General features: G+C 36.0%; 3 protein-coding genes across 4 annotated transcripts; 1 reads left to right on the top strand and 2 right to left on the bottom strand.

The window, feature by feature from the left end:
• The first annotated feature begins 1498 nt into the window (after positions 1–1498).
• LOC131602291 (uncharacterized) lies at positions 1499–5147 on the top strand. Its single transcript, XM_058874374.1, has 8 exons — positions 1499–1821; positions 1912–2007; positions 2642–2752; positions 2832–3141; positions 3368–3458; positions 3639–3972; positions 4067–4215; positions 4384–5147. Exons 1-8 carry the CDS (start codon positions 1576–1578, stop codon positions 4895–4897), a joined length of 1851 nt encoding a protein of 616 aa, XP_058730357.1. The 5' UTR covers positions 1499–1575; the 3' UTR covers positions 4898–5147.
• Positions 5148–5724: 577 nt separating this feature from the next.
• LOC131602292 (NADH dehydrogenase [ubiquinone] iron-sulfur protein 6, mitochondrial-like) lies at positions 5725–8530 on the bottom strand. 2 transcript variants are annotated; one of them, XM_058874375.1, is made up of 4 exons: positions 8287–8530; positions 6628–6681; positions 6210–6294; positions 5725–6080 (listed from the first exon to the last, which is right to left on the bottom strand). In XM_058874375.1, the coding sequence occupies exons 1-4, from the start codon at positions 8407–8409 to the stop codon at positions 5971–5973; spliced, it is 372 nt and encodes a 123-aa protein (XP_058730358.1). In that variant the 5' UTR covers positions 8410–8530; the 3' UTR covers positions 5725–5970. The 2 variants fall into 2 exon arrangements, with proteins under 2 accessions (XP_058730358.1, XP_058730359.1); XM_058874376.1 differs by lacking the exon at positions 6628–6681 and having other exon boundaries at positions 8287–8519.
• Positions 8531–18333: 9803 nt separating this feature from the next.
• On the bottom strand, positions 18334–21785 carry LOC131607181 (transcription factor-like protein DPB). The gene is made up of 9 exons (XM_058879203.1): positions 21349–21785; positions 21187–21269; positions 20925–20968; positions 20538–20600; positions 20287–20433; positions 20062–20130; positions 19815–19913; positions 19045–19115; positions 18334–18764 (listed from the first exon to the last, which is right to left on the bottom strand). Exons 1-9 carry the CDS (start codon positions 21555–21557, stop codon positions 18536–18538), a joined length of 1014 nt encoding a protein of 337 aa, XP_058735186.1. The 5' UTR covers positions 21558–21785; the 3' UTR covers positions 18334–18535.
• Between the last annotated feature and the right edge of the window lie 5438 nt (positions 21786–27223).

The following is a 27223-nucleotide window of genomic DNA, read 5'->3' as shown; positions in this document are numbered from 1 at the left end:
GAATCTTCTTCAAGGAATCTATTATCGACCCAAACACATGAAATATAGTAGACCTCAAGACAAGTCTTTTGGCATATGGATTGCTTCAAAACGATGTTCCGGTCAGGAGTTATGAATTTTTTAACATTCGAAAAATAGTTAAACAGTAAATCCAAATCTCAGGTAATTTGCACATTTGAGCATCTTCCTCAAAGAATTGGCTTCCGACCTAAAAACGAAAGATGTACAAGATGTCAAAACAGTCCCAGTTTTGCGAGAACCACGCCAAGCCGACCTTCTAGTCGGAAGTTACAAATTTTGCACTCGCACTGTAAAAGCAAACTTTTGACCCGAACTGTCTTGAAACAGCGGAGACTCTTTAATTATTTTCTTTTGATTTTTGAACGACGAAATAAATGTTTGCCATAACCTGTACCAAAGATAAGAGCGCAATTTTTAGGGTGCAACAACAGCCATATAAACAAAGTTTGATTATGAACTATTCAAGATTCTTAATTTTCAAAAACTATATTAGCAACTCTATCATTTTCAATTTTGAATATATTAAAAATTTGTGGATTTACTACCACTTTGTGGAGTTTGTGTGAGGTAATGACACCTTCAACTTGTTGATTCCACAATAAAAAATTGTTTTCTTGTAGCTTGATTGACAGTTTTGGCGCTAAAGTATTTGCAGAACCTAAGAAAGCAAGTTGTGTTGATATTGCTAGACATGTTTGAGCTCCATGTTGTGAATCTCGTGGTGAACTTTTTAGATCTTCATTGAAGTTTCTATAAAACTAGATGCAAAACACGATTGGTAGAATATGCAGCTTCTTTGAAGCTTGAATCTTTAACGAAGACGATGAAGATGTTGATGATGCTGTAGAAATTGGTCTCTCTTAGACGCATGATACCATATTGAGAGATTAAGCAAAATCTTCTATATTTTAGTATTTTGTTCATTACATTTGGAGAAGCTTCTCTTTTATACCAACTAAGTTAATCAAATTAGGTACACATTCTAACTTAAAGTTAATTACTCATTCTAACTACCCTAAGTAATTCATCAACTACTTAACCACCTTTCTAAAGATAAAAAAAAAAACATATCTTTGTCAATCTATTTCTCCAATAAATATTTTACATTTTCTTTAAGATTTACTATATTTCTACAAATTAATTATAATAATTAAATGAACTATTAATGTAAATAAAATAATACAAATTGGTGGAGTGCAATATAAGTTGAGTTAAAAGGTAGTGCACTGACAGTATAAAATAGTTTTACACTGTCATCCAATAGGGAGTCATGAATGTGCCATGTCATTAAAGTTTTTTTTAAATAAAAGAATGTTTTAATTAGATGCATGGTGGTGATTGGTTGACAGTGTAAAAATATTTTACACTATGAGTGTATGACCCATTTTCTCATATAAGTTTAGTTAGTAGATATTAGCACAAAAAAAGTATTAGCGCAAACATTACAACATTACCTGCTGCAGCCGGTCATTTAGCATCATTTCACAAATCCACCCTAGAACCCACTAAAACCCTTGCCTGAGCGACCACTAAACCTTAAACCAACAAACTCCAATGACAAAACCATACGCCGTTGGTTTGTTGTCGGCCATAGCTGCCGCATCGGGTTTATCTCACAACCACGCCTTTTCCGACGCCACTTCATCTTCTTCACCTTCCGATGATCCTCCATCCCCTCCGCCGCCTCCCAAATTTCGAAACAACAATCCAAGAACCACATCTGCTGGGTTTGATCCAGAGCCTCTCGAGAAAGGAGCTGAAATTGTCAACAATGTCGCCACTAAACCTCACGGCAAAAATGTCTAATCTTTGTTCCATTCTCATTTTCTCATTCATGCCCTTTTGCTTCGATTTGTTTACGTTTTAACTTTTATTGTTTTCTCTTTTTAGGTTTTTGAGAATATTAAGAAGAGAGAGGATGCAAAACAAGCTGAGTTTGCTGCAAAGACTGTTGAGTCTAATCATATCAAAGCACAGCATGAGGCTGTAAGTTTATTCTAGTCAAACCATTTGTTATCAATTATTAATTTTAGTATGTGTTAGGTTTTGCGGTGACTAAAATTGATTTTGATTGAATTGAACATATGTTTGGTTCTGCGGTGAAGAAAATTGATTTTGAGTTAATTGATTATATAAAGTTGATTATGAATAGTTGAAGATATTGTGTATGTTTGGTTTAGCTTATGGAAGAGGCAAACACAATTCTAGAGGTGTAGAGTTGATTTTGAAATGATAATGAGGTGTTTAGTTCTTCTAAAGTAGAATTGATTCTTATTTCTGCCGCCATAATTGATTCTACTTGAAGCTAGAATATGTAGCTTCTGAGTTTAAAGTGTTCAATTCACCTTTACAATAATTTATCCAAACATAAATCATTTTACAACCAACTCACGTTTAACCAGAATCAATTTTACAAAATTAATTTAATCAGAATCAATTTTCGTCACTGCAAACCAAACACTGACAGCGTGATTTATGTTTCGATAAGTTCCTCCTGAAGTGGGTTGAACAATATATTGCAAGTATGCTTCAGAGTCAAGCAATTGAATATTAGTTTGAAAACTTTTGCTTCCATATATAGTTTGAAAACTTTACGCATTTCAATCGTGTTGTGTTGCAGGAAAGGCAAAGAATTACATATGATGAAAAGAAAAAGCTTGCCCAGCTTCAGGATCAAATAAAATCCCAGTTGGCTAAGTATAAGGATGAGTTGGCAAGGAAGAGGATGCAGGTATTGAATCTTTTGAAAGTTAGAATTTTAATTTTTGTAGTTTAAAGAATCTTTCTCATTCTTGCATTATTATTGTAAGGCAGAAAATGAACAAAAGAGAGCAAGGAACCAAGAGCTAGTGAAAATGCAAGAAGAATCTTCGATCAGACTGGAGCAAGCTCGGCGTTCAATAGAAGAACAGATTCAGGCACATCGGAGACAGACTGAAAGAGAGATGGCTGAGATTGAACGTGAAACAATCCGAGTAAGGGCTATGGCAGAAGCAGAAGCGAGAGCGCATGAATCAAAGTTAGCGGAAGATGTTAATAGGAGAATGCTAATTGATCGTGCTAATAAGGAGCGAGAAAAATGGGTTGCTGCAATAAATGCTACGTTTGACCATATTGGAGGTACGTTTCTATTAGATGCATACTATGCAATGTACAAAATGTTACATTAACAACCTAAGAAGACAACAATCATCTATACATTTATGCATTTGTGAAGTTGAATACATGGACCAAATCATTGATTATGTTGGTTTGATTACCTCCATTAGTATATTTGCTTGACTAGGTTAGTTAAACAAACTGCACACCAATCCCCGTGTTTGAAAACTCGATCTATCTTTTGTAGGTGGCATTAGAGCGATTCTAACAGATCAAAATAAGTTGGTTGTAGCAGTTGGTGGAGTGACTGCTCTAGCAGCTGGAATCTACACTACAAGGTATAAATTGTTTACAGTTTGGAATGAGCTATTTAAAATGAGCAAGATTGTTCCTTTTTAGAGATATTCAACTTCAAATCCCCACTTCTCTATCCGTCTATTCCGTACGAATAAAAGAATTCGATTTTGTTGTCATTTGCATGGTATGCTTAGTTTATATTCACATTGGACTTAATGTAGGGAAGGTGCGCGGGTTATTTGGGGATATGTTGATAGAATATTGGGACAACCATCATTGATCCGAGAGTCCTCCAGAGGAAAATACCCCTGGTCTGGCATGTTGTCTCGTACCATGAGCTCCCTATCCCGACGTACCAATCCAGAATCTGCTTCAAAAGTTGGAAATGGTTTTGGTGATGTAATTTTGCATCCTTCTCTTAACAAAAGAATTGAGCAGCTAGCATCTGCAACTGCACATACAAAAGCACATAATGCACCATTCAGGAACATGCTTTTTTATGGTCCTCCAGGAACAGGAAAGACAATGGCTGCCAGAGAGTTGGCTCGTAAATCTGTATGATTCCGTACTTGTCTATTGACATTGTTCCAGTTTTCATACTATGCTACGGATTTGTTATTTTGTCTGATTTTGTTTTAACTCAATGCAGGGATTAGATTATGCATTGATGACTGGGGGAGATGTTGCTCCGCTCGGGTCGCAGGCTGTCACAAAGATACACCAGTTGTTTGATTGGTCCAAGAAGTCTAAAAGGGGTTTATTGCTTTTCATTGACGAAGCTGATGCATTTCTGTGCGAGTAAGCAACACTTTTTTCATGATTTTTCATTTATTATTTCTTTGTTTTTTCCTATAAAAAAAGTTCCAAAAAAGAAGTTGCACAACAATGTGCAGTGTGATATGAAAACCAACATTCTCTGCACAAATATTGTCCAAGCAAATTGATTGCATTGAATAAATTTTACAGGCGGAACAAGACTTACATGAGTGAAGCACAAAGAAGTGCACTCAACGCCCTCCTCTTTCGTACCGGTGACCAGTCAAAAGACATAGTTCTTGCGCTCGCGACAAACCGTCCCGGTGATCTCGATTCAGCCGTGTCAGACCGTATTGACGAGGTCCTGGAATTTCCCTTACCTGGAGAAGACGAGCGCTATAAACTTCTTAAGCTCTATCTTGACAAGTACATTGCCCAAGCTGGAGCTAGAAAACCTGGTTTAGTTCAAAGATTCTTGAAAGGAATCCCACCAAAGATTGAGATTAAGGGATTGACCGATGATATCATTAAGGAAGCCGCGGCTAAAACCGAGGGATTTTCAGGAAGAGAAATAGCAAAACTGATGGCTAGTGTCCAAGCTGCTGTATACGGAAGCAAGGAGTGTGTTCTTGACCAAAGTTTGTTTCGGGAAGTGATAGATTATAAAGTGTCTGAGCATCAACAGAGAAGAAAATTGGCAGGTGCTGATAAGGCTAGTGCATGAGGATTTTATCCAATTTTTTTCAGCAATCTTTCTAATAGAGATTTTCTCAAGCTTATTCATTGATTGTCACTGATTGAAGGAAGATTTTGGAATTTAAGTATAGTGAAGTTTTGTTTAGTATTTTTGGCTTATAATCTGGATTCAATATTTATGACTATTTGCAACAGCTGACTGACTATTTGTGATTGAGGAGAGGTGTAAGTTATTTACATCGTGCTTAAATAATAATATTACTTTCTGTGTTTCATTAGTGTTATTGTAAGTGATGCCGGGCGTGCAAAATCTCATCTTCATCTCCTCTGATCCTATCATAGACTTTGCCTATATCAAATAACATTGATAATTAGTTAAAATATTTTTTGCTTAATCAACAAATTTAAGTTATAACTTTGTTTTTCATTGGCACATTCATCTATTTACTATCTCTATAAAAGTGTAAACTAATTGATAAGCGAATTGTTTAATTAACAAAGTCATATTTATTTATCATACTAAATGGGGGAGAGTATAATTTTATCCAAAAATATTTTTTAACCAATAAACCTAGTAGGAAGCTTTTGTAACTGCCCCCATTTGATTTGAGACTGCTTACAATTATCACTTCGATTTCAGAACAGTAATATTATTATTTTGATTTCAGGTCACTAATATTATGAGTCAACCAACAGACAGCCCTTAAACTATCTTCAATTCATCAACTTAATCCTTGAATTATTATTCTCTTATTTTGAAAGCAATCGAGGGATTAATGATAGTTTCAAAATTATTTATTATATTTATATAGTTTGGAGACCAAATTGGATAGATTCAGTTTGCAAACTTTGAAATACTAATATAAAAATATAGCTCAATGATTAGCCAAATTACAGGCTCTCCATACACAACAATGTAAGATCCCCCATCAATAGTATCAGATGGCAACACAACAATTTTGTAATATTCTTATTTAGCAAATTGTAACAGACAAGTACATTTGTTACATCATATGATTTAGTCAGAACATTGTAACCAAAAACAAATAAATGATGTTCAGCAGCAATTCATACACAACAATGACTTGTAGACAGCATGCCCTAATGGTGGTGATCCTGAACATATCGTAGTCCGCAATATTTGCATACAGCTGGCTTGGCCAAGTCAAGGCATATATATTCAATTGGGTGTCCAAGGGCGGGATCAGTATCTGAAAACAGACAGCAATATCCAAATTAATAATACAATCCTATCTAATCAACAAAATCTAAACTGTAAGGTCTTTCTCTCCATCACTTGTGCAAGGTAGAAGAGCGAATAGAAATTGCAAAATTTGTACCTCCTTCACAAGCAACTATCCTGCCTTCGACCTTAATAGGTGGTACTTCATTGATCAGCTCCATTGGGGATTTCTTGCTGGTATCCTATTACAGAAGAAACTAATGTAAGTGTCACAAAACAAATGTAAGTATAACAATTTTTTGAGCCGCAATTCAGTAAGAAGAAATGACTTCAAATTCCAGTAGAGGAGTCAACTCTTAAGAGCTAAGTGCGTGTTTTGATGCACGGCCAACAGCTGATGTGAAAATGATCTTTATCAGTGTAAACGTGCTGGCATTTTTGGGTTATTTCAAACAAGCACTATTTTTGTCTCCAAATCTCAGTTGGATCAGAATTGATAGAAGTACAACAGCTGAGAGAAAAAAGAGGTGATAAAAGTAGTTTATGCATTCAAAATGACTTTGGCAAACGCCCACCCAAACATTCATTAAGCTTCCATCCTCAACAGAAATCCTGTGCCAACAGAAATCCTGTGCCAATGGCCAGATGATAATCCAGTTAGAACTGTCGTGGATTCCGTCCTATAGAGCAAGTTCAAATTTTATTTCTCAAAATGTTTCTTTAAAGTTTCCATCCTCAAAATGCAGATTTCTGACACTCAAGTAACCTAGAAAACCTCAAAACAGAAAATTGTCAACATATTTTTTTTGTCACATTCACTCCCCTAGCACATACACTTATGCTCAATCAATGTTGTGTGATTGAGCTGTCCCCAATATTTTTTTTATAACCTTTTTCCCCTCAATTAACTACAAGAGGTAAGATATAAATTATAATTGAATAACATTCAAAAGGGACTGAATTAGGTATTAGAAGATGAATTCCATGAGACACGACCTGATGGCTATTTCAAGTAAAACAAACTATATATGTATATAACAACAAGATTCTCATGTTCTTGCAAAGGAGGTTTTATCAGATTCTAAAAATGAATGATCTAGAAAATTAAGTAACAACTAGATTATAACTAAACTATCCGCATCAAATACAAAGGTGCAGTAGAAACCTTCCCAAACAAGCTTAACCTTCCACTTCATTAAATCACTATGCCAATAAGGATCAAAACCTTTCTCTTATCATTTCAGGATCCTTTAATATGCACCAAAACAAATGTGTTCCATAACAGAAACCATACAACAATGCCCGGTCGATAATCCCGTTAGAACTGTTGTTGATTCCGTGTTTTTTTTATCACATTAAATTAAAAAGTATATTTCTTCCAAATAAAGTAGCTTAGAAAACCTCACAGGTCGGTTTTGTGCCACATTTTTTTACCACATTCTCTCACCTGGTGTATACACTAATGCTCAACTCATTCAATGTTGTGAGATTGGGCGGTCTCCCAATGCATAGAAGAATTCCTTGAGGCATAACTCAATATTTACTTCAAGGAAAATGTAGATATCTATGTTAAGAGTCTCACCTCGGACAACGTATAACATGAACATATGCTTATAAGTGGGGGACAATCCTCACCCTACAAGCCGGTTTTTTAGGGATGAGTTACGTCAAACCACATTTCTTAACAATCAACAATATTTTCACAATTGCAAAAGGCGGTTTTACCAGATTCTAAAAATGAATGATCCGGAACAATAAGCAACAACTAGGTTATAACTAAAACACATCAAAACAAGGTGCAGTAGAACAGCTTCCTAAACAAGCTAAAATTTCCACTTCATTAAACCACAATGCCAAGTTGCCAACAAGGATTAAACCCTTTCTCTTATCATTTCGGGATCCTTTATCGCGCAACATTGATTTTCACCACAATCATCCCCATATTTATGAAATAATCATAATCATCATAATAATAATAATAGACTCTTGTTTTATATTAATAACTTCAGAAATCAAATAAATAAAAATTCCAATTGAGAAGGGAATTAGAAACCTACTCACATTTCGCCTTCATTTCAAAAAATTCAATTAAATCATGAAATGAATAATGGACTAATTTCCAACAAATAAAGACAAATTATGAACCTAATTTGAATCCAAATCATGTTAAATCAAACGCTATCCATTTTGTTTTGCTTGTGATATAAAAAATATGAGGTGATTCGCAAGGGTACCTGCATCCACTTGGCCGTGTGGTTGCTGATTTGAGTGGTTACGAGGCTGAAACTTCTGGTGGTGGTGGTGGTTGCCGTCGATGATGAAAATTTAACGAGGTTCTTCAAAATACTGGAAGCCATCTCACAAACCCTAAATTCACTCACAAATCAAGAAACAATTTTGATTAAGATCAATGAATGAATCAAACGGGAACTTGATTGAAACTCATCCTCGGGATACAAAACGACGATAGATTGGGAGTTTATGGTCTTATTCCCACTATTTCAATAATGGGTCCGCCCATGCTTTGGTCCATTATCTAAATTTCTATTGGTACTTCTATATTTTCTAGTACACCCATCATTGTGTAGAAATGGAGAAAAACTTTAGAAACATATAACTTTTTCCTTAGGTAAAAGTAAAACAGTGTATATAGTGCAAGTTTAGTAAAAATAACATACTGTCAAAAAAAAATGGATGAGAAATGAAATGAATTATAGAATTTAAGTTGGATGGTTATATATATATATATATATATATATATATATATATATATATATATATATATATATATATATATATATATATATATATATATATATATATATATATATATATATATATATATATATATATATATATATATATATATATATATATATATATATATATATATATATATATATATATATATATATGTGTGTGTGTGTGTGTGTGCGCGCGCGCGCGCGCGTGCGTGTGTGTGTGTGTGAAATGAGAGAGATTTTCATGAAATTATGGTTGAAAACATGTTTTGAATGATTATTATTGATGAATGATATTAGCTGGTATTGTTATATGCTTCTAATTGTTGTTTGAGAAGGGTTTAGTGTGGTGGAAGTGGGATTACGCAGGTCTGTTCGCTCTGTTATTTTTCTGCATAATCGTGCGTCCGCTAAGCAGAGCTGCGAAAATTTAAAGTTACTGATTTTAGTCTGCACAAGCCCGCTTCAAGCTGGCTTGTTGAAAATTGAACTTCATTAAGCGCGTTGGAGGGTCGCTAAGCGGACCTTGCTGTGTAAAACTTTTTGTAACTTTAAATTAATGTATCTTTTGATCCGTAACTCCTCTTTAAGTGCCATTTGAACCTATGACAAGCTAAAATAGATTCCAATCTTATAAGAATTGATTGAGAAACATTAGAAGAATTATTTAATATGATTTATACTTTTGTATGTGTTGATATGCATAAATTGATAATGATGTTGTATAGGGGTGTTCGCGGTGCGGTTTTGGCGGTTTTGACGAAAGAATCAGCCGAATCACAAGAGAATAAATCGTGCGGTTTAGTTTGGTTCGGTTGGCTTTTAAAAAATATCTAAACCAAACCAAACCAAACTAATGCAGTTTGGTTCAGTTCGGTTGGTTCGATTTTTACAAATATTTTATTGAGTCATACATACACATATAGATGACAACATAATTTTGTATTTAGACATCCATACACTATCAAATAACAACAAAACTCGTCATATTTTGACAACAGCTTTCCATTTAATATGTAAAAATTAAATCAGACAAAAGTGGAATATTAAACATAAACTAATGGCATAAAACAATATTAAAATTATTATAATGTAAAAAATATATAAGAGATAAGAGATTAGTAAAGGTGAAAAAGAAAAAAAAATGTTAGAGATTAGAGAAGAAGATGTGTGATAAAAACGAAACTGAAATACTGAACATTTACATAAAAATGAGAAGGTGAAAAAGAAAGAATATAAGAGAGTAGAGATTATAGAAGAAGAAGGAAGATGTATGTGGCAAAGAAGGTACAATAATGTTATTAGAGATTTGAGAAGATCATGACTGAAATTATATGTGTAAGGATGGGAAAATTGTTGGTAATCATAAGGCTAAGGTACATAGGTTTAAGTTTGGGTTGGATGTGAGTTAAGTAAAATTTAGGTTGTAACATAATGGGGTTTGATTCGGTTTACAAAATACAAACCGCTAACCGAACCAAACCATGCGGTTTTGTTAAAAGATGACCCAAATTAATCCGAACCAAATGCGGTTTTTTATGGTTTCAGTTTGGTCTGGTTTGGTTTGCGGTTTTCTATTGGGTCGATTTGGTTTTGAACACCCCTAATGTTGTATGCTATATGCAAGTATTTGTACGTCTTGATAGGTTTGTGTTAATAATGTTGTCTTGCAATGAATTAACAATAAATATGTTTTCATTAGGAAGTTAAAATACCGTGTTATGATGTTACTTGATTCGTGTAATGTGATGTTACTGTTAATATGACGAATTTGTTGTTGTTATTGCGGAATATGATGAATGTGTTTATGTTGTTGTTAATTAGATGAATTGTTGATGTTTGTTGTTAATGTGATGAATGTGTTGATGTTTGATGTTAATATGATGATGCTTGTTGATGTTGTTGTTATAAGACAAATTATTGATGTTTTGCTGTTAACATGATGAATTAGTTGATGTTGTTATTAATATGACGAAATTGTGGTCGTTGTTGCTAGTATGTGGAATTTGTTGTTGTTGTAGACCCTATGGTCAATATTGATAAATTGTTGTTGTGAAGTGAAGTATTGTTGTATAATGATACAACGTAGCGACGTGATAGCGAAGAGATGTATTACCATGATTGGTGGTGATGTTGTTGTTGTCGTTGAATTTCGACATTTAAGTGATGATGTTTGATTGTTGATGAGATGTGTTATATATGTTGTTTTGTGTGGATGTCACATTCATTGAGTCACATTCATTGCATAAAGCGACAGTGGCGTTAATGGAAAATGCGACGGTGGTCTTAATGGAAAATACGACGATGTGTCCAATGGCAAATTTTGAGATGATGGGAGTTTTACTCCAAATGGTACCACATGCATTTGCATAAGTCGAGTCGCATTTGAATTGCATTTGAATTGTTGAGATGTTGTTGTGACGTGATGATGAGATGTTTGTCGTGATGTATTTGATATCATATTTGTGAATTTGAATATGTTGTCATAATTGATTAATGACATTATTGCCGTTTTGGAAGTTGTATTATATTGATAAGTTGTGAAGTTGTAATAATAGTTGTATGAAGTGGTGATATTATGTATGATATATATCTCCTATATTATTTATCATGCATTCCTTTATACTGTAAGATATCTCGCCCTTTTGCTTATATTTCCCCTACCATGGAAAATGCGCAGGTACTCAAGATTAGTCGTGGATGTTCGAGGTTATTTATGTGAAGTCTTTATGTTGCTATTTGATAAGTCAAGAGGGTCTGCCTCTGATACATAGCACTCGGGAGGATAGTCGTTATTATTTAAGTTGTTGTATTCCGTGTTGACATTTATTTCAGTTGAATGAAAGATGTTTCTAAGTTGATTCTAAATGTTAAGTTGAAGTTGGATTCCATTGAATAAAGTTGTGTTTCCGAATGTTATGTATCTATGTTAAATGAAGTACAAGTTGTTTGTTGTTCTAAGTTGAAATGTGGCATCCCATTGTATGTTGAAGATTTTTAAATGCACTATGATTTTTGCTTATAATTACCTGGTAGAATTGGGGTGTTACATAACCGAGCTCTAGTCTGGTAATGATAACATATTGTAGAGCACCTACAATGCTCCTATAAAGTGCTGGATCTTCAAAGAAATCAGTACCAGCTTTAGAGAGTTGAACTGCAGCTGGGAGAGGTATAGTAATACTTTTGCAACCATCCATCTATGCTCTCTGCAGGAGATCTCTCACATTTTTTCCTTGAGCCAACAGTAAATTACCATTGAAAATGCGCTTAACCTCAATTCCAAGAAAATAGTCTAGATCACCCAGTTGTTTGAGAGAGAAAACGCTATCTAGTTTGGTAATGAGTTGTTGAATCATAATAGGTGAGGAACCAGTTAGGATAATATCATCGACATAGATAAACATGTAGATACAACAACCCTTGTTGTTGAATATGAGTAAAGAAGGATCACACTTGCATTGTTGAAAACCAAAATTAATTAATGTTTTTGTGAGTCGATCATACCATGCCCTTAGGGCTTGTTTTAATCCATAAATTGCTTTGTTAAGTTTACAAACTAGAGAGGCATCACTGGAGACAAAACTAGGAGGTTGAGTCATGTATACATCCTCATCAAGATAGCCATTAAGAAAAGCATTGTTTACATCAACTTGCTTGAGAGGCCAACTGTTTGTGAGGATAATGGTTAGAATAATTCTAATAGTGACGGGCTTGACAACTGGATAGAAGGTTTCTTTGTAGCCACACCCATACTTTTGAAGGTAACCCTTAGCTACAAGTCTTTCCTTGTATTTGTTCACAGAGCCATCATGGTTCTCTTTGACACGAAAAACCCATTTACATCCGACATCAGTCTTTCTAGTGGGTAGAGAAGTTAGAGTCCAAGTGTTGTTTGTCATAAAAGCATTATACTCATTTTCCATTGCTTGAGTCCATTGAGGTGAGGTAAGGGCTTGTTTCCTAGTGGTAGGTTCTACGGTGGTTAAAAGTAGGGTAGGAAACTGATGGGGTCTAGGATTTCCAGTTTTGGAGCGGGTCATCATATGATGGTGATTAATGGTAGCGGGTGGTGAGGGGCTTGGGGTAGGGGAATTGGGATCAATTGTGCTAGAGGTTGTAGATGGTAGAGAGGTGGAGTTGTGACTAGAAGTGATGTGAATAGGGCTCTGGTGAGATGGAACAGGGGAGTATAGTTGAGGTGTGGTAGCTGGGGTAGGGGAATTGGGATCAATGGTGCCGGAGGCTGTAGATGGTAGAGAAGTGGAGTTGTGGCTATTAGTGAGGTGAACAGGGCTCTGGTGGGATGAAACAGGTGAGTTTATTTGAGGCGTGGTAGCTGGGATTGTGTTTGGGCTAGTGGGTGGGATAAATGATATAGGAACAGGAGACACGACTCCAAGAGGAGAGGTGGAGGAGGGTACAGGGTTGGACGGTGAAGGTAGTTTAAGATAGTTAAAAGGAAATACATACTCATTGAATAACACGTCTTTAGAGATGAATCACCTTCCAGATGCATCAAGACATTTGTAACCTTTATGCGATGGTGAATAGCCAAGAAAAGTACACTCTAAGGACCTGAAATGCAATTTATTATTGTTGTAGGGTCTAAGTAATGGAAAACAAGCACAACCAAATACTTTGAGGAAAGCGTAGTTTGGCGGTGTTTTAAACAAAACTTGGACAAGGATCAGATTAGTGTGTGAGGCAGGCAATCTGTTAATTAGATAAACTGCAATATGGAATGCATGATCCCAAAAATGATAGGGAAGAGAAGCTTGAGACAACAAGGACAAACCTTTCTCAACAATATCTCTATGTTTTCTTTCAACAACCCCATTCTGATGGTGAGTGTGAGGGTAAATAAGTCGGTGGATAGTGCCTAGATCAGCTAGGAACTGTTTGAAAGGTCTAAACTCACCCCCTAATCTGTTTGTATGGCCTTTAGCTTAGTGTTTAATTGAAGCTCAACCAGATTCTTAAATTCCTTAAATTTAGACAATGTTTCATCCTTTGTTTTTAGAAAGTATATCCATGTATGACGACTGAAGGCATCAATAAAGGACACATCATACTTATACCCCATAGAATACACCATTGGTGTTGGACCCCACAAATCACAATATACAAGTTGAATAGGCTCAGTATAAACAGTTTTAGAAGGTTGGGAAGGTAACCTATGAGACTTTCCCATGCAACAAGCAACACAAAAGTCAATATTATTTCGTGGAATAATAGTGAGATTACACATCTTCAAAACAGAATTTAGAGTAACATAACTAGGATGTCCTAGTCGATTATACCAAAGTGTGTGAGGTGATACAATGTAATTCACTTGGGAAGGGGAAACATTATTCAAAGATGAAACAGACTTGAAACTAGAATTATCTAGAGGATATAGGCCACAGGCAGCTACAGGACCTTTAAAGGGAGGAGCATTGTCAGCCTGTGATTTCACAACATAGTGAAATGGGTGAATTTTGAAATAACAATTATTATCATAAGCAAATTTGTGAACACTAATTAGGTATTTAGTGATTGAAGGAACATGTAGAATATCTTTGAGATGCAGTTGAATTTTAGGATTAATAGGAGATGGAAAGGACTTAAAGCTAATGGAATGAACACGCAAACCTTGGCCATTTCCTAGAAAAACGTTTTCTAGGTGAGGAGTGGAGGCACTCCAGTATTGTTAGGTGCTGGCTAAGAACTCACATTGTTTGTGGCACCTGTATCAAAGAAAGGATTGGGCGCAGTAGGATTAGTAACATTGGTAAACATTGCCTGAGGAACCAAGGCAGGAGGACCTAAAGGCACATACATGGTCAAAGCAGCTGGTTGTTGTAGTTGAGATGTAGCATTATTAGTTTAATTGACAGCAGTAGCAGGTCTCATATTTCCATAGGAATTACCATAGTTACCATAAGTAGGAGCAGCGGGATACTGACCATAGTTACCATAAGCAGTAGCAGCGGGATATTGACCTTGTGGAGCGTATTGGGTATTGAAGCGATGGTAACAAATGGATGCATCATGACCATACCTGTAGCAGACTTGGCATTGGATATTCCCACGGCCAAAGCCACGACCACGACTGAAACGACCGCTGTTGTAACACCCCATAAAATTCTTTATTTAATTTAAATAATTTTTGGAATTAAATATTAGAATTATATGAGTTAATTGAGAAAAATGGAATAATGAGGCTAATGGGCCAGTGTCGCTTTTAGTAGAAGGGGGTGTCAGTTGTGAAGCCCATTGCTAATGATGAACTTATTTTCATAAAATAGAAAAAAAGAAGGAATTGTGGGAAGAGAACCAAAAAGGAGAAGAGAAGTCTGAACGTGAAAGAGCAGAGAAGCGAGGAAGTGCGACGCGAGGAAGAACGAAGAATCAACCTTCAGGTAAGGGGGGACTCTTCCGTTTAACTTCTATTATGGGATTATAGATAGTAGAATAGATTGAGCATATTGTTTGTGTCAATGGGGTTATATTTAGGTTTTAGGATGTTAGATTTTGGAAGAATTGTTGAATTGTTTGCATTGATTGTGTATGGTAGTCTTTGGGTGTTTGAAATGAGTTAGGAACATGCCAAATTGTGTTTGTTGATGCTGTTTGATGTTGCAATACATTATGGTACATTCTGGTATGGTTTGGATTTGGTACAGGTGCTGTAAAAATGGTAATTTTGGGTTGCAGACTCGAAGTAATCGGTTACCAAAGGGTGGGTAATCGATTACTCATAGTAAAAACAACAGGGATGACATTTTGTGAGTCGGTAATCGGTTACCGAAAGGGCAGTAACCGATTACCCATACAAAAAACAGCGTGAGGGTCATTTTGAAAGTCAGTAACCGGTTACCCTGGTTTCAGTAACCGGTTACCACTGATGCTTTTTGAAAAAAATTATTTTATTTTCTAAAACCCATATCTTTCAAACCGTAAGTCGGATCTTGGTGCCGTTTCGAGTACGGCGAAGCTGATTAAATGATTTATATAATAAAATGGTGTTTTGAGTCGTGACTCAATTTTATTTTTAAAACACTCGATTTTATTTGGTTGTGACGGTTTATGCGTACAGGTACATTGGTGAATGATTTACTTGTTAAAATGTCGTGGTTGTGATTGATGATTAATATACATATATTGTTGATGTTAAATATATGTTTGTGATAGTTGAGAAATAGCATAACTATGCGTGGCTATTGTTTGTTGCATTGGTTGATGATTATGATATTCAGTCGATTGGTGTTGATGATTAGCATGCTGTATGTGATGCATCCATTTCATAATCATATGTTGTGGGTTGTATCTCTTATGGTGGTGGGACAACGGTAGCTAATTCCCATTGTGCGGAATTAGTGAGAGAAGTAGCCAAATCTTTATGGTGGTGGATCGGTGAGATGGGTTATCCCATGTTTGGCACCACATGCATTAAGTTGCATTGCATTAGGCTACTTGTATTATTATAACATGAATGGAAGATTGTCCAATGTTATAATATGTGATGATTGTGTAATTGTTGTGATTAATTATGTTGTGGTGGATCTAATCATAAATGTAATTGGGTGAATAATATGTGATTGATATTTTATTATTTATATCTTATAACATTGGTTAAATGTGAATGAGACTCACCCTTACTGTTGTTATTTTTCAGATTGAGGAGTAGCTTTTGTACTTGGTGAGGATTAGCTCGTCAAGTAATTCGTTAGACTCAGTTGGGTCCGTGTCATGCTCTGATCGTGTAACACTGGGAACGTTATTTTATAGTTAACTGATGAACTCTCGTTTTTGTTTATGGTTTTATGGTTGAATTACGAGTCCCCGACTCCGGATGTTTAATTATTCAGATGTTAAGAATATTCCGCTGTGTTAACATGTTATCTGGATAATTTTGGTTTATCGTTCCTTTTATGGCATGACATGAATATTTGTTTATTTTATTGGAGTTGTAATACCCTTTTTCATGTTTTACTCTGATTAATGTTAATTTTCCGCGGGGTTTAGAAGGGTGTTACAGCTGCCACGACTACCACGACCACCATAAAAATTACGACTAGAATTGGCATTTTCAGATTTAGAGTTGTCATTTGACGGAGTGGCAGCAGTGTAATTTGCTTGAGGAATGACATTATGGTTGCTTGAAGTTGCTACTTGAGTTACATTCAACGAAGCAACTTCTTCAACAATTTTTTGTTTGATGACTCGTTGTTCATGCGTAAGTAATAATGGTTTGATCTTATCAAAATCAAACAAATCAACCTTACTGTTAATGAGCGTAACTAAAGACTCATATTCTGAAGGTAGTCCTTCAAGAATAACATCCAATTGCTCAGTCGTAGAAACTGTTTCACCGATTGACATTAGAGAATCGGAAATTGCCTTGATTTTGTCAAGAAATTCAATAACAACGTTTGTACCTTTCTTGAGTGTCCGCAACTCAGTTCTTAACTGTCGTGCTTGTGCCTTGACTTTAGAATCGAAATTCTTCTGAATCTGATCCCAAAGCTGCCACGTATGTCGGCAGCCAATGACGCTAGGGAGAAGCAAAGTGGAAAGTGACGATTGAAGCCACGAGAGGAGCAATTGATCTTGCACTTCTCACGCAGTGAATGCAGGATTCACGTTACCAGCAAGACGATCTGCTTCGGATTAGTACTGGTCAGGAATTCGCGGAGCAACACAATAATGATGAAGGTGTTGCGCTCGGAGCACCGATTCAACCTGCTGCAGCCACACTAGATAGTTCTTATCATCTAGTTTTTATGTAAATTTGTAGTTGAAAGTAGCAAAAGGAATACTCGATGTCGTAGAAGAGAGTGTCGGTGATGACGGACTCGCCATTAGAGAAACACGACAAGTTTGTAGCGGAAGACAAAAATATAGGATCTATGAAGCCACGGTGGGGGCGAAAAAAGCTATGAATACCATAATAGATTCAGAAATTTATATAATGTGAATCTATTTTTGATTGATTTGGAATGGAGCATGATGCTCTATTTAAGAATGACCATCCTTATTCTATTAGATTAAAGCCCAACCTCCACTAGTGGAAGTTTAATGCAAAACATGACTTTTCTTATTTAGTGAAATTAAAGCCTAACATCCACTAGTGGAAGTGTAGTGAAAATCAAGACTCATCATATTCTCTATTAAATAGAGACAAACAAGCAGTCACTGCAAGAAAGGCAGAGTACAAGAAAAAGATTCTAGACACGCTTATTTAAGTAACAACTAATTTAGTTATTGTGTTATTGATGTTCCAAAAGAAAATTGGGTAACAAAATTTCCATCGACATCAAATTGGAGTACGAAGAACTTCCAAAGGATCACAGCAAATGATAGTACAAGACAAGCAAGATGCATTGGTCCAAATACCAACTAATATATCCATATAAGCTGGAAAACTTTACAATTTACACTGTAAATCAGTGAACTCTGAAATCAATCTTATGTTCTTTGACCCATTCCACGATCTCTCTAACTAAAACTCCGGAAAAGTTACCGCAAAAAATGTGGAGAAAAACTCTGCTAAGGTAGTAAATGGTGGATGATAGTAAAAGAATTTGCCAGTCAAACCTAAATAATAAAGAAGCAAGCAGACCAATCTGCTTCTCACCTACCAAATGACTTGTCTGTACTGATGACCAACAATTTCGAAGGTATATTAATTCGGTAAATTTCTTTACAAAATATACAGACATACTTAAAAGGCAAGACGACATCATAAACTTGCAGATCAGTGTTCTTGCTTAACTCTTGCCTTTAATATTCCCGGGAGTGGAGGTGATGTGGGAGGCCTAGTCGACACGCTTGAAACTGAAGGAGGAACCTGTGACTGCATGCCGGACATGCTAGAACCTTCACCTGCATCTGTAACATTGTGCGTAACAGTATCATTCTGTGGTCTATCACCGAATTCCATTGCCTTTAGCACGTAATTGTCGTCATGCAACTCAAAGGGAGTACTGCAGAGAGATAAGAGAGTAAAATAAATAAGTTGCAGATACATCTCACAGCAAAGATACAAACGCAACGCACCACCATAAGTCCATAACTGCCTCCCAAAACTTCTGTATTTGAAAATTCTTTTAGTGGCCTTTGTTTGGCCATAATAGGATACGCCAGTTCCAAATTCGTGACTTAACGACAATATTTAACAAGTCTTCACAATGAATAAGACAGCATAGAGACCTAGATAATTATGCCATAGCTCAGAAAGAATGGCAAAGGCAACTGAAGCTTTACCTATTAAAATCAAAATGAACAAGCTGCATGTCTTCTGATATTTCCACTTCAACAGTTGCATGAGGACGAGTCTACAGTTTTAAAAAGCCAGCAATATGAGATTAGTCAAACAATAATACCATAAGAGCCATATCACAGCGGCCAGCAGGACAAGTAAATTATTCATTAAAATTAAGTTAGAAACTTTCTTGTGGCCAAGAACTTCGCATATAGACTCATAACATAGCAGAGCAGATATAAAGGCTAACGGCAACCAGAGAAACTTTGACCACGTGAGCTGATAAAATATTTCTAGCTTATAGTGTTTAGCTGTTACACACATTCCATAGACAGATTCAATTAAGTTAAAATTCAAGTCAACTAATCCAGTACATTCTGTACAATGAATTTATGCCAATATAATATAAACATGGTATTGGATAGATACATTTAGATACGAATTGGATAGAACATTATGGCGGATTTTGATCCATGTAACCGACCCCACTTAGTGGGATATGTGGGTAAGTGGAATAATATAGTTATCATACAATTGAAGATCCGGGGGAAAATCAACAACATCTGCTACTGGATAAAATAACCAAAAGAGGCACCGTCGGGGGCTCGGTCTAGCAGAAGGGGCTAGTGTCCCATAACATGGCAAACCAAGGTTCACAGGTGCCTACATTTAGTATCCGACAAAGCCTCAAATAGGATTACCTCTGGTGGAGGGAGCCTATGGGAAACCAAAAGAAAAAAAAAAGAGAGAGACTGGTGAGATGATGGTTTACCTGTACTAGAATAAAGGGTAAAGATACACCTCCGCTAGGAGGATTGCCGGAGCTATATAACTGTTCATTTCGTTGAATAAGGTTTTGAAGACCTACAAACTTGACACAGTAATACAAGCAGTTAGCAAACAGAAACTAAACACTGCAAAAATAAAGTGAATATAACCAAGTGCAATTTCAAATGCAGCAAACCAGGTCCAGCATCTCATTCCCGTATTAAACCTATTACTGAGTAAAATGGACTTACTTGTTCCTCTAACTCCTGCAGATAGGATGATTTCCTTTCAATTCTAGTCCTAAGCCCAAGGCGCTCTGTCTGTTGAATCAAATGAAAAGTTAAAATAGTCCTCTAATGTATTTTAGGATTAGCTCGGAACATCATTGCAGGTGTAAAGCATAAGCCACATAGAGTCAAAAAGTTACAAATCAATCAATTTTTTATTCAATCTTAAAATCAAGAATGTGGGCAAACCTTTAGCTCTTCAATATCATTCAGACTAGTACGAGGAAGACCTCTCCATTGTATTTCCTTTTTATCCTTAGAGATAATGTCCATTGCCATTAGAACATTCAGAGCATCATAGACCCTTCGTCGAATGTTTTTCTCGTCGTATTGTTGCTAGCAAATGTTCATTCCCCACAAAAAGTAAGTGCACAATACTAATATACCTTAAATATCATAGTGGCAGATAATATTGAAATTGCTTGTGAATGAAAGAATACCTTATCAGGGGACAAAACACTATTGATTGGATCAGCAAACTCAGCCACAAGTTCATCTGCCACCTACAGTATAAAAATAATTACATTAAACTCAAGAAATAAATGAGGAAAACAGGAATAAAAACAATTACGAAAGACATAGACAATATGGGCGATGAAATGTGAAGGTGGGCATCAAGTCCACATGTTCCCGAGACCAATAATTACCATAATCAACCTCATCCCCGAAAGCTATGATGATAATAATTGACAAAAGTACTTTAGAAAAAAGGGAAAAACACAGATTCGAAGCTGTTATGTACATTAAATCCTAAGTATACAATTCACCAAATGAAGCAAGAGATTGATTTCAACATAGCAAAAACTGACTTAGAGTAACCACCTAACCTCATTGTAAGTTGTTCTTCCCTTACTTTCCACCTTCTCACACACTGCAAAGAACCAATAATAAATCAGACGCAAAACCAGAAAGAAAATAGTCAGCATAACCTCAAAAATAAACACAAAAAAAATGTCAATTTTACAAAGCATAGGTATCTAAACACCAATTCTATAAATTCCACAATCAGCATCTCAATACTCTGCAAACTAAATGCAGAGTATCATCATCCTAAACACAAAATTGGTGAAACAAGAGAGATATAAAAACCTTTCATGCTAAATTGGCGAAGCCCTCTTCCACTTTTATCACCTCCAACAGCCCTCTGTTGCCCTCTCTTTTTCTTCTTGCTACTGCATACATATCGAGTGATTAAGAATCAATTCAAACAATTACCATAAACAATGAAGAACATAATCCAATAGAACTTACGCAACTGCTCCCTGTGATCCAGCCTCATCATCCTGTATATCAAGATGGTTTAATTTGAGAGCCGCGTTGTCACCAGCAGCAGTCCCGGAAGACGGCAAACCGGCACTCCTGCTAGTGGAGCCTGATTGGCCGGAAACCGTAGTTCCACAACCTAGAAGCTCCTCGTCCTCTTCGTCCACAGACGATTGCTGAGGTCGAATTCCCATCATTTATGCAATGAGGTTATGAAGAAAACCCTAATTGAGAGTGGAATTGAGTAAGAGTTTTGGTTTAGAGGTGAGAAGATTGAAGTGTGAGGAAGAATTTGGAGTCTAGGGTATGGAGAATGAAGGAATGGGAAATGGAATTGAAGAAGGGAAATGGGGGGAAAAGACGGTAAGGTACTATGTGGTCGGGGGTGGGAGTTACTGGGGAGGGGTAAAGTAGATCTGAGGTAGAGCGGGGTTTGTTACAGTAACAGCACAGAATATGAATGTTGTACTGTATCGTAATTTCTCCTATTATATCCCACGTCAAAGTTTTTTTTAATTTTTGGTCAAATCCCACCTCGAAGTGGTTATTTAGAATTTTTGCATTAATATTTTGATGTGAAATATGACCAATAGAAGCTTCTTTTACTTATTACGTGTATTAATGATAATTTCTTTTTTACTCTGGTTTTTGAAAATAGTAGTATAAGAAAATGTTTGATTTGACCATTTTAAAAAAATGAAATAGAGATAATTTAACTGTGAAAGATAAATAATAGAAAAATAAAAGAAAAGATATTATAAAAGTGCATATTAAGATTTATTCTGATTTGATTTTAAACTATGCGATTTATTTCAGTCTCCAAGAATTCTATTATCAACATAATTTTTTTTTGTTGGACGAGAGTATGAGAATGAGACGGTTTAGAAGGGGATTGAATATATGTCTCTCCTTTAAATAGATTTTAAAAGCATTTTTATTTACGAAATCAGAGATTAAATCACATAAGTAAAATGTGATAAGAGGAAGCAAAAATACACCATATGAATTCAAAAGGTATATGCTTCATTGAAAATGAAATCTTCTTCTATTATTTTAAAGCTTAAGATACAGGTATTCTGGTACAATGGATTATGATCAACTTGAACACTAACAACTCAATGTTTTAGCCAACACATATTTAAAACAATAATCTCGTATGTTGATGTAGATTACTCAACTTCTAATAGATTTATAATGATCTGATCAAGCAAACTTGATAGACACAATAATCATGTTACGGGATTCAATTTTGCTACACCCTTTACTCAGATCTGACAAAGACTTGTCTGAGTGATTGTTCTAACAACAAATGATTGGACAATTTTCAACTTAGTTTTGTGGCAACTTTTATTCGGATCCACTAAAGTCTTCATTGAGTATTGAGGAATTCTTTTCTTGCTTCATAAGCATCAATCATAATTTAAACAAAGAAACTATCATTTCTCCTTATACAAGCAACAAAACTTCATAGAAAAATAATAGATTCCTTAATGTACCTTTAATTTACCGCTCACACTCAATCTTTATAATTGAGCACCAAAATAACAGATTTTTGGTATAAGGTTGAAGATGTTGATAATGCCTAAATGATATCACACAACACAACTACAAACTTCTCACAATCTCAATATTCTAAGAAGTTTTTCACAAGGTTGAATCAATGAGATAATGTGTTTGTAAATGAATAAAACTTTCATGATTTCTCTCAAAGCTCTTGTCAAAAAATTATTGGTTTCTTGATGATTATCCAGGGTTCTTAACCAGAATGATTCAACAGCTTATCAAAAGAATTTCTCTTCATTTGACATCATTTTATGTTAAATGATTTTTCATAATATCACTTATAAAAAGACAAGCAAAGAGAGTGGGTTTTTGGGTGAGAATATGGATAGCAAAGGTCTAAAAAAGGGGTTTAATAGACCCTTTCCCAATTAGACAAATTTTAATAAACAATTTTAGGTCTCGTGTACAAAACAAAGATTTTAAGAAGTGCAAAAGCAAAACACAAAATAAGAGAGCTTATAAGCATCTCAATGAATTAATCCATATGAAATGATGCATGATGTCTGATCCGCTGTCGCGCGCGGGTCAAAAACGAGTATTTTGTAAAACTGTCGTACGACGGTAAGGTGACTCGAATATCGTCTCTCAAGGACTCTTAATTATTACTAACTGAAATCGAATTGGGGGGGTTGGTTTGGTTCGATTTTAAGAAGAAAAGTGCTTAAAATAAGTGATTCTGAAATAAGCTGTTTTGAAAATAAATGATTATGGAGTTAAGCTAATCTGCTGTTTCGGTTCCTATCTATCATCGATTACTACAATATCACTGTCCTAAGCGGAATCTATTCATATTTGATCATAACAACAATCCACAAGCGAGATAGAAATTATAAGAATTATGTTTCTCTTTTCACCGAATTAAGCAAACGGTTAATAAAATCAGCGGATTAACGGATTAAGCAAACGATAATACGCATTCGATTGTAGGAAAACATAAATCAATCAAATTAACAAAACTATATATGATGATTTGAATTAAGCAAACAAACAACATAAACAGAATTGATATGAATAGAAAATGAATTGTGAAATTGTATAAACCTCAAGTTTGGAATCCGAATTACAGCAGATTAACTCAGCAGGGATTAGTTCGCCATGGATCAATTCGTACAACCTTGATTTTTCGTGAATAGTAGATGGAATGAACAGTGAACGACCCGTTTTACAATCCAACTGGGTCAAAAATACGACCCAGGCCCAAAACTAATTGACCCGAAACTTAACTAAAACTAGTGCTGCAACTTCAACGAATATTATGGCCCTTCTACAGTCCGATTCTAACTTCGACTCCAACATAAGAATTGTAGCTCTTTCTCTTAGCTTTCCGGCGATTATTAGAACGCCTCAATCGGACTCCTGGAACTCCAGATATGATCGTTTCCGTGCAGACTGTTAATGCTGAAAAATTAATACGAAAAACAAATAAGTGCAAAAATAAAATAAAATATAAAAACATATTAAAACATAAAAATAAATAAAACAAACCGAAGAAATGCTTGAGTACAAACATGGAAGAACGTGCATTAAAATGCACTGATCAAATTCCCCCACACTTGAACTTTTGCACTCCGAGTAAAATGAAAAGAAAGCAGAAATACATCAACAGTTACTCATCCTAGGCTACAAATCTTCTTCGGGTAAGTTTGCATCGACAGGTACTAATCTTGCACACTAAGAACATCGTAAGAACACTAACCACAAATATGCAGACATAAGGCTCCTAAATACACAAACCAATTCAAATCATATTATTATACCATAGCCTAACTTACTCATCCTTTTTGCTCTTTTTCATTCAGGCGCAATCACATTAAGCCCGTTATCTCCACACACTTATAGCAGGACAACCGGTTAGTGACTCTGATCCTTTTGCACGGGGTTCCGGTACTTGCGTGGCATAACCCTTTGCTTACTCAGATGTAGTTGCGGGGGATCGGACCGTAATCCTCCCTACCAAGTTCAGCACCAGAAACCGCTGAACCAACTAACAAAGAGTTTTGAAAACTTTTTTTTTTGAAGATTACACAACCGTTGGGTTAAGTGACCGGGTGAGGATCACCAAACTTAGAAGGTGTATTACCTTTTTCTTTTCTCTTTTTTTTTTCTTTTCGGAACATTCACTTATATTCATCGGCTTCCTGCGTAAAGTGTGTGAGAGATGGTGCCGACTGCTGAAATAAACTACTCAAGAGCTGTCAAAGAATGAGAAATTAAGGCTAAAATATAATAACAAATTCAAATCAATTTCCGTATGCAGGAGACTTATGGTGTTAGAACGATACCGATCTTGTGAATTTTTCCCAAGACTCCGCAAACCCGACTCAAATCAGTGTGTAGCCTAAAACTTTCAAGAAGATGCATTTTTTATTGAAATTAAACAAAATACTAACAAACAAAAAACAAATAAAACACACGATTTCCTCCCCCACACTTAAACTAAGCATTGTCCTCAATGAAAGGACATTACTAATAAAGTAGAGAGAAGGAAAGAAGGACTCCCTGATCAAGTTGCAGTGTAGTCAGGTGCTTCTAAAGAAAGCTCCTCTATGCTGACATTTTTAGGCACCGAACTTTCATGGAATAACTTCAGCCGCTGCCCGTTAACCTTGAAGACTTTGTCAGTACCTGCACTTTTTATTTCTACTGCACCATGAGGGAAAACATTAGTAACAACAAAGGGGCCAGTCCATTTGGATCGAAGTTTCCCAGCCATTAGCTTAAGGCGGGAGTTAAACAGTAAAACCTGTTGGCCCACAGAAAATTCCTTCCTAGAAATCATTTTATCATGGAAGTGCTTAGTTTTTTCTTTATAAATCCTAGAGCTCTCATAAGCCTCTAATCTAAGCTCTTCCAACTGTTGCAATTGGAGTTTTCTTTCAATACCTGCTTGTTGCATCTCCAAATTACAACTCTTCACCGCCCAAAAAGCACGGTGTTCTATCTCAACAGGAAGATGACACGCCTTACCAAAAACAAGTCGATAAGGAGACATCCCAATGGGTGTCTTGAAAGCTGTTCTTTGAGCCCAAAGTGCGTCTTCTAGACGACGGCTCCAGTCTTTCCTGTTTGGCTGCACCATTTTCTCTAAAACATGTTTGATCTCTCTGTTTGAGATCTCAGCCTGCCCATTAGTCTGTGGGTGATATGCAGTAGAGACTCTGTGCACAACTACATACTTCTGGAGTAAAGCTTCCATGGTGCGGTTACAGAAATGAGTGCCTTGGTCACTTATGATAGCTCGCGGTATTCCAAACCTGTAAAAGATATTAGACCTGAAAAAATCTGCAACAACTCGAGAATCATTAGTCCTAGTGGGGATAGCTTCCACCCACTTTGAAACATAATCAACAGCAAGTAAAATGTAAAGGAAACCAAATGATACAGGAAAAGGACCCATGAAATCAATTCCCCATACATCAAATACCTCACAGAAAAGCATAGGCTGCTGAGGCATTTCACTCTTGCGAGTGATGTTTGTACCTGCTATCTGGCACTCTTTACAAGTGCGATAAATCTCAAAAGCATCCTTAAAAATAGTTGGCCAATAGAAGCCTGAATCAAGGACTTTTCTCGCAGTCCTTTGAGGACCGAAATGTCCGCCGATTTGAGATGCATGAGAAAAATTCAAAATAGACTCAATCTCATTGTCGGGGACACATCTCCTGATTACCTGATCACTACCAAACTTCCATAGATATGGATCATCCCAAACATAATATTTGGCATCACTTTTGAGTTTGTGAACCTGTGATCTAGATGCACCTGTAGGAAAAACACCAGCAACAAGAAAATTAACAATGTCAGCAAACCAAGGTGTAATCCCATGCAAAAGAAACAACTGCTCATCAGGAAAGTCATCCTTAATAGGAAAAGGATCTTCATCTCTCTCTATCCTGCTCAAGTGGTCAGCCACTAAGTTCTCAGCTCCACTTTTGTCTTTAATCTCAACATTAAACTCTTGGAGCAGCAACATCCACCGAATCAATCTCGATTTTGCATCCGGCTTCTTCAGCAAGTACTTTAAAGCTGCGTGGTCAGTAAAAACAACAACCTTGGAACCTAGCAAATAAGATCTGAATTTGTCAAGAGCAAAAACAATAGCTAGCAGTTCTTTTTCAGTGGTAGTGTAATTAGACTGTGCAGAATCTAAAGTCCTAGAAGCATAGTAAATAACATGGGCAGCCTTGTCAACTCTTTCTGCAAGGACAGCCCCAACTGCATAATTGGAAGCATCACACATAAGCTCAAAAGGAAGTGTCCAATCAGGGGGCTGAATGATGAGAGAGGAGGTCAATGCTTT

The sequence above is a fragment of the Vicia villosa genome, linkage group LG5 (assembly GCF_029867415.1).
Source record: "Vicia villosa cultivar HV-30 ecotype Madison, WI linkage group LG5, Vvil1.0, whole genome shotgun sequence".
NCBI classification, from domain to species: Eukaryota; Viridiplantae; Streptophyta; class Magnoliopsida; order Fabales; family Fabaceae; genus Vicia; species Vicia villosa.
The sequence above is the reverse complement of the archived record's forward strand: the minus strand, read 5'-3'. Positions and strand labels throughout refer to the sequence as shown.

What these genes read in the sequence shown, in the direction of transcription:
- LOC131602291 (XM_058874374.1), top strand. Translation starts at nt 1,576, where the DNA reads ATGACAAAACCATACGCCGTTGGTTTGTTGTCGGCCATAGCTGCCGCA. An exon ending in TACGTTTGACCATATTGGAG is followed by an intron (nt 3,142 to 3,367) that starts GTACGTTTCTAT and finishes TATCTTTTGTAG; the next exon opens with GTGGCATTAGAGCGATTCTA. An exon ending in GCTGGAATCTACACTACAAG is followed by an intron (nt 3,459 to 3,638) that starts GTATAAATTGTT and finishes GACTTAATGTAG; the next exon opens with GGAAGGTGCGCGGGTTATTT.
- LOC131602292 (XM_058874375.1), bottom strand. Translation starts at nt 8,409, where the DNA reads ATGGCTTCCAGTATTTTGAAGAACCTCGTTAAATTTTCATCATCGACG. An exon ending in ACACGGCCAAGTGGATGCAG is followed by an intron (nt 6,682 to 8,286) that starts GTACCCTTGCGA and finishes CCATTGGCACAG; the next exon opens with GATTTCTGTTGGCACAGGAT. An exon ending in GATAGTTGCTTGTGAAGGAG is followed by an intron (nt 6,081 to 6,209) that starts GTACAAATTTTG and finishes GTCTGTTTTCAG; the next exon opens with ATACTGATCCCGCCCTTGGA.
- LOC131607181 (XM_058879203.1), bottom strand. Translation starts at nt 21,557, where the DNA reads ATGATGGGAATTCGACCTCAGCAATCGTCTGTGGACGAAGAGGACGAG. An exon ending in GAAGAACAACTTACAATGAG is followed by an intron (nt 20,601 to 20,924) that starts GTTAGGTGGTTA and finishes TTTATACTGTAG; the next exon opens with GTGGCAGATGAACTTGTGGC. An exon ending in TGCAGGAGTTAGAGGAACAA is followed by an intron (nt 19,914 to 20,061) that starts GTAAGTCCATTT and finishes TACTGTGTCAAG; the next exon opens with TTTGTAGGTCTTCAAAACCT.